The 13,936-nt window shown below is 46.7% G+C and overlaps 1 protein-coding gene across 4 annotated transcripts in view; it reads left to right on the top strand.

The window, feature by feature from the left end:
• The window catches only part of LOC116288558 (B-cell receptor CD22), an 85,322-nt gene that overhangs the window by 56,388 nt on the left and 14,998 nt on the right, over positions 1-13,936 (top strand). For all 4 annotated transcript variants that reach the window (XM_089039612.1, XM_089039613.1, XM_089039610.1 and 1 more), the window contains exon 2: positions 499-581. In XM_089039612.1, coding sequence (XP_088895738.1) covers positions 509-581 — 73 coding nt within the window. In that variant the 5' untranslated portion in view covers positions 499-508. The remainder of the gene's footprint in view (positions 1-498; positions 582-13,936) is intronic.

The following is a 13,936-nucleotide window of genomic DNA, read 5'->3' as shown; positions in this document are numbered from 1 at the left end:
TTTTTTGTGTGTTAGAAAAATTAACTTTTTCTAGAATGTTGATATAACCTAGATTTTCAGGAGTTTTTTTCGAAAAAGCTATTAAAAGAATAGAGAGTCCCGTGCAAAGATTTGAGGGTTTTGCCTCGTTGAAGCTCAAAACGCTTATGGTTCTTCAATAAAATCTTGTAGATTTTTCAGCGGTTTCTTAGAGCGCGCACATCGTGGGCTCAAATTCGTGGGCATCGTGGGCATTTTATCATGTATAAGCAATATTGTACAAATGCATGCAGCCTTATTGTTGAAATATGGAGTTGCGTGGTTCTAGAGAGTTGTACTGAGCTTCAGCTATTTTCACCAGTAAATATATACGTCCAGGAAATGCCTTTTTCTTCCATATTATGTAGGTGGATGCTATACTGTCTTGTAACTTAATATGCATGCAACATGCAACATGCAGCATAACCTTTATCAACCTGGTTTTTTTTAAATGTAATTGTATATATGTTTTTTACTTAGGTGAAGGAGGATGAACTGTTTTCAACTGAGCTTCAGCCTTATTTTTCTTTGCATCAGCCTTCGATCCTGTATTAACTTGTCAGGTATGATTAAGAAATAACATAGCTTAGCATAACAATATTGTATTTTTTACGTTATACACTAGAAATATATCACTTAGAATTGTGTTATAATTTCTAAGCAGCAGCAGATAGGGGGACTCGCGGAGGGGGTACCGGGGGAGCCGGGTATTACCCCCGCCAAACACTATACGGGCGCCGTGGGTATTACCCGTAAGGTCGCTATGTGTATTGCCTGTGTAATTCGATTCGAAAAGCTCTCTACGGGTTTTTACTGGTGCCCCGCATTACTAAGTTAAAATATTTGTCTTATATACGATGAAGGAGAAAAAGGCGTTGGTTTGTCCAAAATGTAGTAAGAGATTCACGAAGGGTGGTCTAATTTCTCATTTACGTAGGAAAGTCTCCTGCGATATGGAGGTAACTTGCATGATGACTCATAAGTTTTCCAACGACAACGAGGATTACATAAGGGAGTTAATGAAAAAACCCGCGGTGGTTCCTAAATTTGCTTTCAGTTGTTCTTGTGGAAAGACTTACAAGATCGAATATCAGTTCAAGATACACCAAACTACGTGCAGTGTCGCAAACGAAGGTTAAAATATTTCCTAGATATAGATGGACGCCATCAGAAGCATTCAAAACAAAACTGCACGCAGGCTGCGAACTCAGGTATTGGATCGTTTGGACGCCGACTTCGCCTTCACGACATTCACAGAAGGAGACACAGAAGAAATCATGGACGACGAAAGAGCCGAAAAGATAATAGACCTGATGCCTGAAGGTAATTACCGTTTACAGTTAACGTTCATAAAGTATTACGACGGCGAATGGATAATAGAAAGAGGTCGTATTCCTATTCGGGCGTCTGGTCAGCAGAGCTTGTTCGTTCTGAATAAGAATACGCGCCCGGGGACCCTGGTAGGCATCGGCATGTTGTTTTACGAAGCTGCTTACCCTGTTACAGTAGTAATCTATGGTGCGTATGAGATTAAAGAGCCGGACGTCAAGAAGTTGAAGCCAATGCGGCATCCTGGCAACTGCGTCGGCAAGTTAGTAAGAGAATTCTTTGAGGATTCTTCCCGTGGTGGTAAGCTTACCCCAAAGAGGAAAGAAGCTATCAAGAGATGGGAAGATGCTACTCATAGGGCTGGAGCTACCATAGACAACATCAAAAAGCTAGAAGTCCTTTTAGAAAGACGCATACACGTAAAGGATATCACGGACGGTTACATTTACCCAGGAACGCACAAATACGGGGGCAGAGGCGCGCCTATAGTCATGTACCAGCATAATGGACACGCTTGGAGAGAGTTAAGGTTCCCGCGAAAGAAGGAAACCAAGGTCTACGAAACCTCCCCGTTGGTGGACTTGATTCATGAGAACTCAATATGGTTAATGGATTCGGAAGGAAGCCAGTTTATGACCCAAGACGGCACTCTGTATCGCCCGGAAATCGAACACCAGCGCATCCAAAGCGCCTGTGAAACCCTTGGGGAAGACTTCTCAGACGAGGTCCTCAGCTCTCGCAGCTTGGACTTCTTAGCCGCGAAAAAGAGAAACGGCTTGAAACCAACCCCAAAAGAGTTCAAAGACATAGCCAAGGCCTGCGCAGAACATGGACAAGGCGGTTTATGGAACATGGAATACGACGAGGAAGAATACGTATCTTTATATATGAAACATTGTTACCCTGCGTCATTCAAAGGCCTAGGAGATTGTAAGGAATACTACGACCGCTACGGACACCCAGACTCTCAGTTCTTTCGCGTGTCCTTAGACGGCCACTACGACGCCCCAGCTACAGGATTTGTTAGGCTAACCACCTGGAAGTTAGCAAAGGGCCTACATCCCATAATTTACGCTTGGTATGGTAAGCATACATGAAGCCATACTTTGCCATAGCGCCTTCACGAAGTGGCTCCCAGAGCACAACCCCACGGCGAGGATTGTCATAAGAAAGTTCACGCAAGGTGCTAAGGAGGGTGAGAAACATATGCAGCGACGCCTAATAACGGACGAAGGCGAACTAAGCTTCCTCATCAAGCGTGCCCATGAACAAGGAACAATGGTGTCCGTGGATAAATGGGATTATTTCATAGAAGCCGAGCAAAGCGAACGAAAATGGAATGCTTTGTGTTACTACCAGGACCATCGACCACAGTATTACCATCTGCGTGCCAGCATGCTAGTATATGCGCACATTAACCTCTTAGCAATGCTCCTACGGTTTGACAAAGAAGACGTTCCGCGCGTAGCTACGGATTCCTTTTACGTGAAACCGCACGTCTTAGAGAAGATGAAAGAATTCTACACAGAAAACGAGTTGGCGGAAAGTGGACAATGGCGCGTCAAAGATGAGGAGATCAAAGCTTGGAGAGGCCGCGTAGAATATCACGAGAACACATCCAGGGCACCATAACCCCCACTGCGGACCCCCTACCTTCAGTTGCGGACCCAATCTCTTACCAACGCTTCTCTTACCTTTACGGTACGGGAGGCAGCGGTAAGACGACGCGTGTATGAGAACTCTTTCCTAAGATAAAGGTGCTAACGCTAACGCATCGTTTGGAAAGAGAACTCTGCGAAATGGGCCCCGACGCACAAACCTACCACAGCTTCTTTCGTTGGAATGGCCAAAAATGGGTACCGGAAGCAATCCACGACATACCTCCGGTGATACTTTGGGACGAAATCTGTACCGTTCCTTTGGAAATCCTACAAGAATTCGTAGACTTCCTCCGCGGGAAATGTCAAGTAATATTCGCCGGAGATCCCTGCCAGCCTCCTCCAATAGCCGGAGAGATGCCCCACGAATGGCTGAAAGATTTCGTAGACCACTCCGAAGAAATTAACACAGATTACCGCAGAAAGGATCAAGTAAGAAACCTGAAAGCGGAATTAAGGGGGCTCAGTGACGCCGAGCAATGCAAGACACTGCGCAAACGCATACGAGCGAAGAAATACAAGGACTTTCTATACGCCTGGCACCCTAAGGATCTGGTGCTAAGTAGTAAGCGCGCGATACAATCTCGCATACAGAAAGACTTACTCAAAATACACCAAGAGCGCTTCCCTACGCATCCCGTACCCGTTTGTTATAAACCCCACGACACCCGCATGCAGCGCCGCGACGTTTACGTACCCGGTACCGACATCCAAACTGCAGAACGCAGTAACACACGATAAAGCCTGGGTACCCATAGAAAAGGTGGAAAAAATAACCTCCCATCCAGACTGGCGCCTGGGCTATTGCATGACAGTCCACAGCGCGCAAGGGCTTACCATAAAAGAAGCCTTATGGATCATAGACCAGCGGCTGTGTTGGAGCAACCTTATCTACACCGCCGTAAGTCGTGTAGAATATGCCAAACAGTTGAAAAGAGCCTGGGGTCCGCAACTGCGTTACGACCGCACTCCCGAAGACGTAGCCAAAGAGAATATTGCTAAGAAACTCCTTCGCTACAAGCGGCACGACGAAGAAAGACATATGACGTTCGACCTATTCGTGGACGACGTCTATAAGAAAGGGGCAAGGTGTGCCAAGTGTAACATACCGCTACTATGGAGATTTGACCCAAATGACGATCAGCAGTTCTCCGTGGATCGTATAAATAATAAACGCGGGCATTGCAGAGGCAACGTAAGGTTGACATGCCTAGAGTGTAATCGGGCACGTGGAGCAGCACTACTCTGAGTCTTTGGGGACTATAAGCAGCTCTTCCTTGACGAATCCGCGACTTGCTAGGTAATACAACACGGGTTGCACTTCCTTGGTGACGGACTTCGAAATCTCATGCGTTTCCAAAGACCAGTTAGGATCCGTGGCTCTCTTACTGCCACCTTCGAGTTCCCCCGGCTGATAGAGGTATCTGACCACTATGTCGCGGGGGAGCTTTTTTTCCTTCAGTCCGACCGCCCTTGAGCTTCTGACGTAGGACTTGTGTTCCACGTATTTCTTTTTTATGGCATCCTTGGGTTTCATTCCCGTAGCCCTGGCCTCCTCGTTATTTAAAGCCGCGACGACCTGGGGGAGCCTCTGAGTCCATTCCGTGTTGCGTTTGGAGGGTTCTTCCAGCTCTTTCCAATACTGGTACCCAAAGAGGCGCTCGGCCAGGGTTTTATTGAATCTTTCAACAATGCTCTGACCCCTGTGGTACTCTGCTTCGGCTCTTCTAATATTGGTGTCGTGGTCTTTCAGGGTCTTGGTAACCACGCCCATGAACTCCGTTCCCGCATCCACTTGCACCAGCTTAGGCCATTTCAAAACGCGCTTATAAATCCTACCTAATGCTTCTGCGACTTCCCCAGAATCCTTGCTGGTTATGGGTTCGGCGTCCTTGTATCTGCTTGCGATATCAACTACGGTCAAAGCGTACCTATAGGTCTTTCTTCTCACCTTGTCGTGCGGTAAGAAAAGCAAATCCGCCTGATGAACTTCATTGGGGGCATTTACGGTAAAGCTGGGCCTGGGAATGTACTTGGGCACGGGGAGATAAACCTGCCAGAGGGTTTGTTTTCTTAACCAGTTCTTAGCCGTTTCTTCTGATACCCGGGCCGCGGCTGCAAGTTTCTTGATGGCCGACGCTCCTCTCCAATAGCCTTCGGGCCCATAGTAAATCCTCTTGAGTTTGTCCTCAGTTCGACCCATTATATGAATTCCAAAACAAGATTGATCTTACGTCCGTTAAAATCCACCGTCTTTCCGTCCACTTTAATGGTGATGTTTATGCTTTCTACCAAATGAGACAAATCATAGCACAAAGAAATGGGAGTGTATTCTACCAGGTCAAATGGCTTACCTTTGGGCAGAAACTTGGACATAAGAGAAGACGTTTCTCCATTGTTGTAACTATGGACCAAGTCGCAATAGACTTCATAAGAGGATGCGACTTTCCATTTCACGGGTATGGCTGTGTCGGTAATCGTCTTGCCCGAGGCACATAATAAAGATCCCAATGGGTCAAACTTTCCAAAAGTTACTGAATAGTTTGACATATTGTGTTTGAAGGTCATTTCGTGCGGTAATCCTGTGGTGAGAGTATAACCGTGCTTGGCGAGCTCCTTAGCAAGGGTGATTGGTGTGTAATGTCCATCGGGCAGCATTACGCCTTGATAATTGCCGCTGCCTTTATGCTCAGTGACCAGGCCCCCAATTAAATTATACCAAGAATTATACAACGAGCAACTAACCAGCCGAACCTTATGGGCTTTGATGGGGGGATTCAAGTAAGTGGTAAAGTCATTCTTGTCGCTTTCCAAAAAGACGATCATATATATTAGACGCTCATACTTCGCGTCACTAGAGGCAGCTTAGATTAGATACGCCAAAGCTACGCCTCCTGCCAGTCCTGCAACTCCTACGAAGACCAACTCATTGTCTTTTTGTTTCTTAGAAGGCTGGTAGTAATTCTTGAACTGTGGCTTTCTTAACCTAAAGTCGGGGTGTGCTTGCGCATAAAGTTTAAAGGCGTAGTCTGTATTTTCAAAGTTCTTGTCGCCCTGCATCTTATCTTGGTAGTTCTTGTCCAACCAATCCCTGTAAGCTTGTCTTTTTTCATTCCAAGCCGCCACGTCCCTTTGATACTTTTCCAGCGCTAAGTCGTGTCTCTTTCTTTCAGCTTCGAGACTACTTCCGCCAGTTACCGCCTTTTCTATGTACTTACCTGCGTAACTGGCGCCAGTGAATGCTAAAGCAGCAAATAGTGAACCTCCTATCATAGCAGCCATTTATACATTAGGGATGTACTTTTCCTTCCGTAGGTAATCCTTTACCATGATAGCCCCGCCGACGGCAGCGGTCATCTTGGCAAAGTTAGCGAAGCTCTTGCTTGGGTCTTCAGTAAAGTCTTCTTTGAGCACTTTCTTACCTACCCAACCAATACCCGCAACGATGGAAGTAATAATAGCTGCCTCTTCAACAGTTTTCATTAACGCGGTTGACATTATATTACAGAGCGAGAAGGTTATTCCATTACGGGTATTTTGCTTCTCTTAGGGGGCTCCTGCGTCACATGTACGGGTTCTACCTTTGGCTTCGTAGCCCGCCATTGTAAGTAGAGGCTGCCTGCTGCTATAGCAACTCCCAACGCGCCGATGACGTATCCAGGATTTATAAAGGATTCCTCTTCTTTTTCCTCTTTTTCTTCTTTTTTGGCTTTGTTCTTCCTGTTCATCTCCGCGAGCTTCTTATCGGCAGCGACTCTGCCTGGAGATTTAGCCTTGGTGATCTTCTGCTCCTCCACTTGGGGGGTTTCCTCCGCCTTCGATTCAGCTTCACTCATTTATACTAAGGACTTGAAGGACTTGATGACTTGACTAAGTACTTGAGGCGACCTGGGTAATTCCTGAGGATGACTTAAGTAAGTACTTAAGAAGGACTTGAGGCGACTTGATCAGGTACCTCAGCAAGTGCCGCCTGGAAGACCTTTTCAACGTCTCTGTCCTTCTTGAAGTCCTTCCAAGACGTTGTAAGTTCTTTCAAGTCGACATGCTGAGCTACGTGCAAAGCCGCAGAGGCGACTGCCATTAACTTACCGCACTTCAAAGACAACCACCCACAGGTTATCTTAAGTTCTTGGGATATGACATAGTCATCGCATATGTCCTTCCGCAGTTGCTCCACGTCGTCTATGGGCAGTGCAAGTCCAAGCAATTTAGTGGCAAGTCGGATAGCGGAGTCTGCTACGGCGTCCGTGGTCTTACTTGCAAGGGCAGCCTCGTACCTCTTATGGAACTTCTTGACTTCCTCTTCTGACAGCTTATTGACCTGCTCATGGGTAAGTTCCTTGCCTATCATTTCTTTGCACTTCCCAGATGACACAAGGATGTTAAGTTGTTCCTTAAGGTTACTTTCGTCTAGCTGTGTGGGGACTTCATCTATCAACTGCTCAATCTCCATATACATTAGGAATCAAAGATCGGAGATTTTTACCTCGTAGGACGGAAACCTCAAAGAGAAGATCATTTTGGAATGTTGGTGCGTCTTTAAATGCCGCATGTATTCGTGTAACTGTTCCTTGCATATCTCGCCACCATAGTCGCTTAAGATGGTTTCCAGGTCAGACTTGCTCAGAGTATAAAATACTACGGGAGATCCTATGTTTTCCCTAAAGGGCTTAGAGACGCTGGTAAGCTGCTGTGAGAGCAACCAAACGCTAATATTGTCATGCCTGCCGCTAAAGGCGAGCTTAACGAGCTCCGACGTGCGTCTTTTTACGTCGTCCCCACAGGCAATGTCGTCCAATATGAGGAGTGTCTGTGTATCTTTAGGGAATTGTTTGTGCCAGAACTTAAGATGTCCAGATAACTCGTTAGGGTCTAAGATATCTACGAAGAAGTCGTCATCTTTCACTCCTATGCCCGTCCAGGTGCGGTTGTTCACGTAGGTGGGGCAAAGTAGCACGACATAGTCGAAACGGTATCTAAAGGGTCCTAATAGCTGCTCTACCACGAACTGGGTCTTTCCACAGCCGGTGGGTCCTACTATCAGAGCGTTACAAGGCATGTGATCTGGGTTCATATATTTCAGGCAACAAGTTGCCTTCTAGAAGCAAATTTATTTGCTGGTATATATGGAGCCCGTGGAAGCAGTCAAAGCAATGGTTAACGTCGTCAAAGAAAAGTCAGACCTGGAGAGGACGGTCGAAATGCAAAGGGAGGAGATAGACCGGTTGAATAGACGCGTAAGGGAGCTATACGATGAAATGTGCGGCCTAAAGCGCGCAGAACGGTTTGGCGCGCTGATAACTATGGCAACGTGGGCCAAGGAGTCGGTCGTGGACTTTATGAGATATCCCATGTAGAATGTTAAGATGCGGTTAAATTATTGTTAAGGAAGGTCGGAAACTCCTTCAAAAGATGCCTCAGAATGTTAAATAGGGGTTAAAATATTGTTAAGGTTACCACCAAACTTTCCCAAAAGATGGTCTGGAATGTTAAATAGAGGTTAAGACTTTGTTAAGGAAGGCCGGAAACCCTCTCAGAAACCGCCTCAGAATGTTAAATGGATGTTAAAATATTGTTAAGTATATATGGACTGCTTGAAATGTAAGAAGGTATTTAGTACCAAACAAAGACTGCAATACCATGTTTGGCATGGGGTTTGCACAAAGAAGCCAATTAGTAAGGCCTGCGATGACTGTAATAGGGAGTTCAGCACTCTTCAGAAGCTGCAGCAACACGTAAAGAAGGGCGTTTGCCGTAGAACTACGCAGTGTAGTTACTGTGATAAGGTTCTTAGTAGCCGCCAACGTCTTCAGACACATAAGAAAAGACATGAGAAGAAATACCAATTCTTTGCAGAGAAGTACGATCTGGAAGGAGTGGATTGTTACCAGTGCGGCGATCTCATGAGTCGTTGTGAACATAAGGATGATTACCTAAGGAATCGAATAGGCTACTTTAGGAAGATAAGCAGGACGCTACCCCGTTTTGACGCGTTAGAAGGTGTTCCATGGACTAACAGGGAATATTGGAGGCAGCAGTGTGAAAGATGTGGATGCGTAAGAGAGGAGGAACACATATTCAACTGTCTCTTAACAAAGTCTTAACCACCATTTAACATTCTGAGGCGGTTTCTGATATAGTTTCCGACCTTCCTTAACAATAATTTAACCTCCATTTAACATTCTGAGGCAGATTTTGATATAGTTTCCGACCTTCCTTAACAATAATTTAACCACCATTTAACATTCTGAGGCGGTTTCTGATAATATATGATAGCCTACACAGCAGTACTAATAACCCTTTCAATATATGGACTGTATTACATGCGAACTCCCTGCTGACTGTGTTAAAAAAGAGTCGCCGACCCTCATTGTCGACGAACCCCACTTAAACGACGCTTTAGACGCGTCTAACCACATAGAGGCGAAGGAAGGACGCACTTTGCGACGTCAAAGACCCAGCGGCCATCCTTCTTCCCATACGACCTCAGATGCGTGAACTCCTGTCCTTCGATGACGTATCGAACGCGATCTGGCGCCCACAGGCTGTATGTAACGCCTTCGTGCGCCAATAACAACCGTAGCCTGTCAATATCTTCAAAGGCTACGTAATTTTTTATGTCATACGTAACACCCTCCTTTAAGTCTCTCCAGTGTATCTGCCTTACCGCGTTAAACGTCATATATTCTATGGAATATCTTTAAATGCGTTCCCAGAGTCTGCGCGCTTTTAAAGCGCTTGCAGCACCACCTACATGGTAAACGCATTCCTTGTGCATACTCTGCGATGGCTCTGCAGATGTCGTCGTAATCGTTGCTGATCATTACTTTATAACCATTCTGCTCATATCGCTGCAACAGGCGGCGCTGATCCTCAGACAATTCCCCGCTGCCTTTCGGAGTCTTTAACTTGATGCAGAATCCACGGTATCGCACATGCGCATTAAGGATGAGCAGATCAGGCTGGCCGCGTTGGTAGCCCTTCTGCCAGCACTTTATGCGCTTGCCGTCCGAATCCTGCTGTTCGCCTAGGCCGGGCGTTACGAGCTTTTGAGGGTAGAAGCGGCGAATGTAATTTACCACCTTATTATGTAAGTCAAACTCATTCTCAATTTTGAATACCAATTTGTTGGGGCCGTCAAAGCGCCGCTCTATCTCGTACTTGCCGGTCTTCCTTAATGCTGGCAAGACTTCCTCAAAGACCCAATCCTGAAACTCCACGGCCTTTGGCAGCCTGGAGCTAAATATCAATTGATACAAGCCAGGCTCGGTTATAAACACGGAATGTGGCTGTTCATTAAGGGCGCGGTGGTTTGTGATCCCCCTTACTTCATCCAACCTTTTCTTGTATTTATCAGAAACGTGATCCCTAATTGCATCTCTTGTGCGTTCATATCCTAACGCGGTTGCCACTTCCTTCGCCTTTAAGTACAAAGTTTCGCCTTGCACTATGCATCGCAGTTTGGTGTCGTTATTTTCGAATACGCGTAGCATCGTATATATACCATATTTTCTTTGAAAATCTAGGATGAATGAGCACAGCGAACGAATCAGTAAGCAACGCTTTTCAATTGGTTCATTTCTATGCTTAGTTGCGCGTCCGACACGACAAAGACGTAGCAGTTCATCTTGTCGCCGTCGCCCGCGGAGGAATTCTTTGTGCGCTTAATCTCCAAAGTAATACCGTCTAGGGTGTTTACCAGCCGCAGACCCTGACTGTGCATGGTTTCATCGTTGATGGTGCGCATGTCAATCCACAGCGCATATTTATCCTTAAAGAATTCCTCGGGGCTAATTTGGTCACCAAACTTGCGCATTGCCTCCCTGTACACGTCTGCGGGCTTTATTCCCTGGGAGTAGACCTTGTTAGGCACTCCGTTGACATTTAACCCCCCGTTAGTAATGTTGGGGTTATGGAAGGCTTCGGAGTCGCGCTTACCGGCCTCGTAGGGTTTGGCAAACACCAGCATTAGCCCCGTGAGGCTGCGCCTGGGGAGGTTAATGCTTTGGTTGATAACCTCATCCGTCTTATCCAGGAAGCTAAATGTCTTGTACATTACTACATGGTCGTAAAGGAATGCCTTTCCGGCGCTATATTCCATGCCAGCGCTACGGGCCAGCTCTTCGCTGTATACCGTTTCGTACTGCAGCTCTAAGTTAGTGATAGAATGGGGATCCACGGCCCCGCTAATTGCGCTGTCCATGCCTCCAATGACGTTCGTAGTGTCCGCCAAGGTTACTTCAAACTGTAACTCGGATAACTGTCTGGGGTAATACGCACCATGGTTCGCAATCACTTCGAAATCCAAAGGGATAACGTACTTGCTACCATAGGCGGTCTTTACCCTCGTCGCGTCTGCTACTGCGGTTGCTCCACTGGAGTCCGTAGGCGCCGGGTTGGTATCGCTGCGAAGCTTACGAAGGATAACGCTTCCAATTCCCTGCTCTATCTTTTGTGCACGGTCGAAGGCTGTTAGCCACAGATCCTTATACGTGGCGTACAAATCGTACCTGTTCAAGTCCAAGAGGGATTCCCCGGCGAACTTGATTCTCATCTTAGAGACGAGGTTCCTGCCCACGTTATTGACGGTATAGCGCTTGTCCTTGGTGCTGGGCTACACCGCTAGATCAAACCTTAGCGCTAACGTGCCGGGTACTAAGACTAGGTTATCCGTTAGGCGGGGTACGCCTACGTACAAGGTTTCTCCAGGCTTAGCGCTGCTGGGGGTAAAGGTGACCCGGTGAAAGGTGCGTTCTGCCTTTAGTCCGCCAACCTGCTTAGGTAATATGTTGGGGTTTAACTTTGAGCTTATCATATATAATGGACGTAGACGAAACTACTGACTTTGACCCCCTTACCGAAGAAGGCCAAGTCGATATTAACGACGGTGACGAAGAACCGCTACTTCCCACCCAACAACCCGATGATTCCCTAAGGAATAGAATTACGAATGCCTTAAGGCATCCCCAAGCACACGAGTACGTATTTACGCGCGAGCACATAGAGCTAGAGGACTTAGGCACCGTAAACTCGGCCATGCAGCGGCTAAAAGATACGTATTCCAACTTTAACTCAGACGAAGTAAGGCTTACCGAGCGCGGCGGTAGAGTCTTCATAAGCGTTCAAGACCTGAGATATCCTGATAAGAACCGCTGGACAAAACCGCAACCCCTTTTCGATGAAAATGGTGAAGTTAGGGGTGACGTGGCAAGATTAAAAGGCTTTCAAGTGGCCACCAGGAGCATATTAAACAGGCTGGAAACCCTAAACGAAAAGGTTGCGTTAGAAAAACGCGCTGAGGGGTTACGAGAAACATTGGAGAAAAGGGAAGCAGAATACATGAAACAAAACCAACTACTTCTCGATGCTCAAAAGAGAGAACTTGACGATAAGAATCAGCAAATAATAAAAATGAGAGAACAAAGAGACAATGCCCTACGCGAAAGAGACCAAGCTCAAAAGGCCTTTGAGGTTGCCCTGCGGGACCTGGATATGAGCAAGGAAGAAGCTAAGAACTTACATGTTACCATAGCAGGCTCTTTGGAGGAACGGCGGCAGTTGGTTGCCGAAATCAACACCAAGGAAGAGCAAATTCGGCAAATGAGCCAGGCCATTGAAGACCTGGAGGGGCAAATAGAGCGGCAACAGGAAATAATCAATGACCAGGCTCGTCCCGAAGAGGAAAGGGAGGCAGCCCAAAAGGAAGTAAAAACCCTTCAGGAAAGGGTTGCGGAATTACAGGCGCAAAAGGAAAACCTGGAAAAGGAGTTGGGGCTTACCACCAAGGAAAAGGCAAAAAGAGCTCTGGTGAAGTATGGCGTTCCGCTGGCATTTGCGGTTGCTATTTCAAGCGTAGTAGGAGTAATCGTGTCCGCGCTTAAGGCTACGGGCGCAGGCGTAAAGAAATTAGGCAATGAACTGACGGACTTGGGGAAAAAGATGGCAGCCGGTCTTCCTGGGCTGCTTGGTAGTGTTCTTGGCCTGGCACTTAGGGCCGGCGGGGAACTGTTGAAGTTCGTGGGGAATAACATCTGGATCCTGGTAGTAGCTATTGGGGTGGTAGTTATGAAGAAGATGAAGGGCTGATCTTGTCCTTGTGTATCGTTGGGGGCTTATCGTCGTCAGGCATCCGAGGCGTCCTCGACTGGGGATAAGTAAAGATAGTATTCGCGCCGCCTTGATAATGCGGAACTAGCGGCAGCACACTCATGGTGCTAATGGGCTTGTGACTCCAGGCCGCGTCTATAGCAGGAGTTCCCACAACATTTATTCGAAGGTAGGCAACGTCATTGGGAAGGACCTGAAGCTTCGCATATTGACAATTGGCTATCATATGAAAAGTTACTGGCGTTAAGTCTTCTCCGCTTTTTGGAGGGGGCTCCGACGAGAAATGGACTGGGTTCCTATTGTTATCTTTTTTTCTGTAAGGTAGTAATGGATGGTTATTCTCATCAACGATCCTAAACCCAGCATTGCACGAATACCCCGTGTTAATACTAATAGTACACACGATTAATCCCGGGCCTCCAACCTTCACCCACAATCCCGTGTCATGCCAATGCTGACTCAGGTATTCCTTCTCCTCCACATAATGAAGAAACCAATCTTCCTTCGCTTGTGGGTTGTCCATATATTTAAAGGCTCACCGCCATCAAAGTGCTAATGGTCTTGTGATTATAGGCTGTATCTCTCTGATTTTCTATGCTATTTATGCAAACACTACCAGAATCGTCTACTCTTATTTGCAACTTTACCTTCCCGTGACAATCGGCGATCATGTGGAAAGTCCAAACGGAATGATTTTCGGCGCTCTGGGGGTTGGGCTCTACGGAGAAATGCGCAGGCTCCCTGTTATTTGTCTTCACACGCATAGGCTGCAGTATGCCATTGTCATCCAGAAACCTAAAGCCCACGTTGGCATGCCTGCTCGT

This window comes from Actinia tenebrosa, unplaced genomic scaffold (assembly GCF_029948245.1).
Source record: "Actinia tenebrosa isolate PJP-AT-01 unplaced genomic scaffold, QUT_ActTen_1.0 PGA_scaffold7__59_contigs__length_16204524, whole genome shotgun sequence".
Taxonomy (NCBI): domain Eukaryota; kingdom Metazoa; phylum Cnidaria; class Anthozoa; order Actiniaria; family Actiniidae; genus Actinia; species Actinia tenebrosa.
This window is presented reverse-complemented; position numbering and strand designations above follow the sequence as displayed.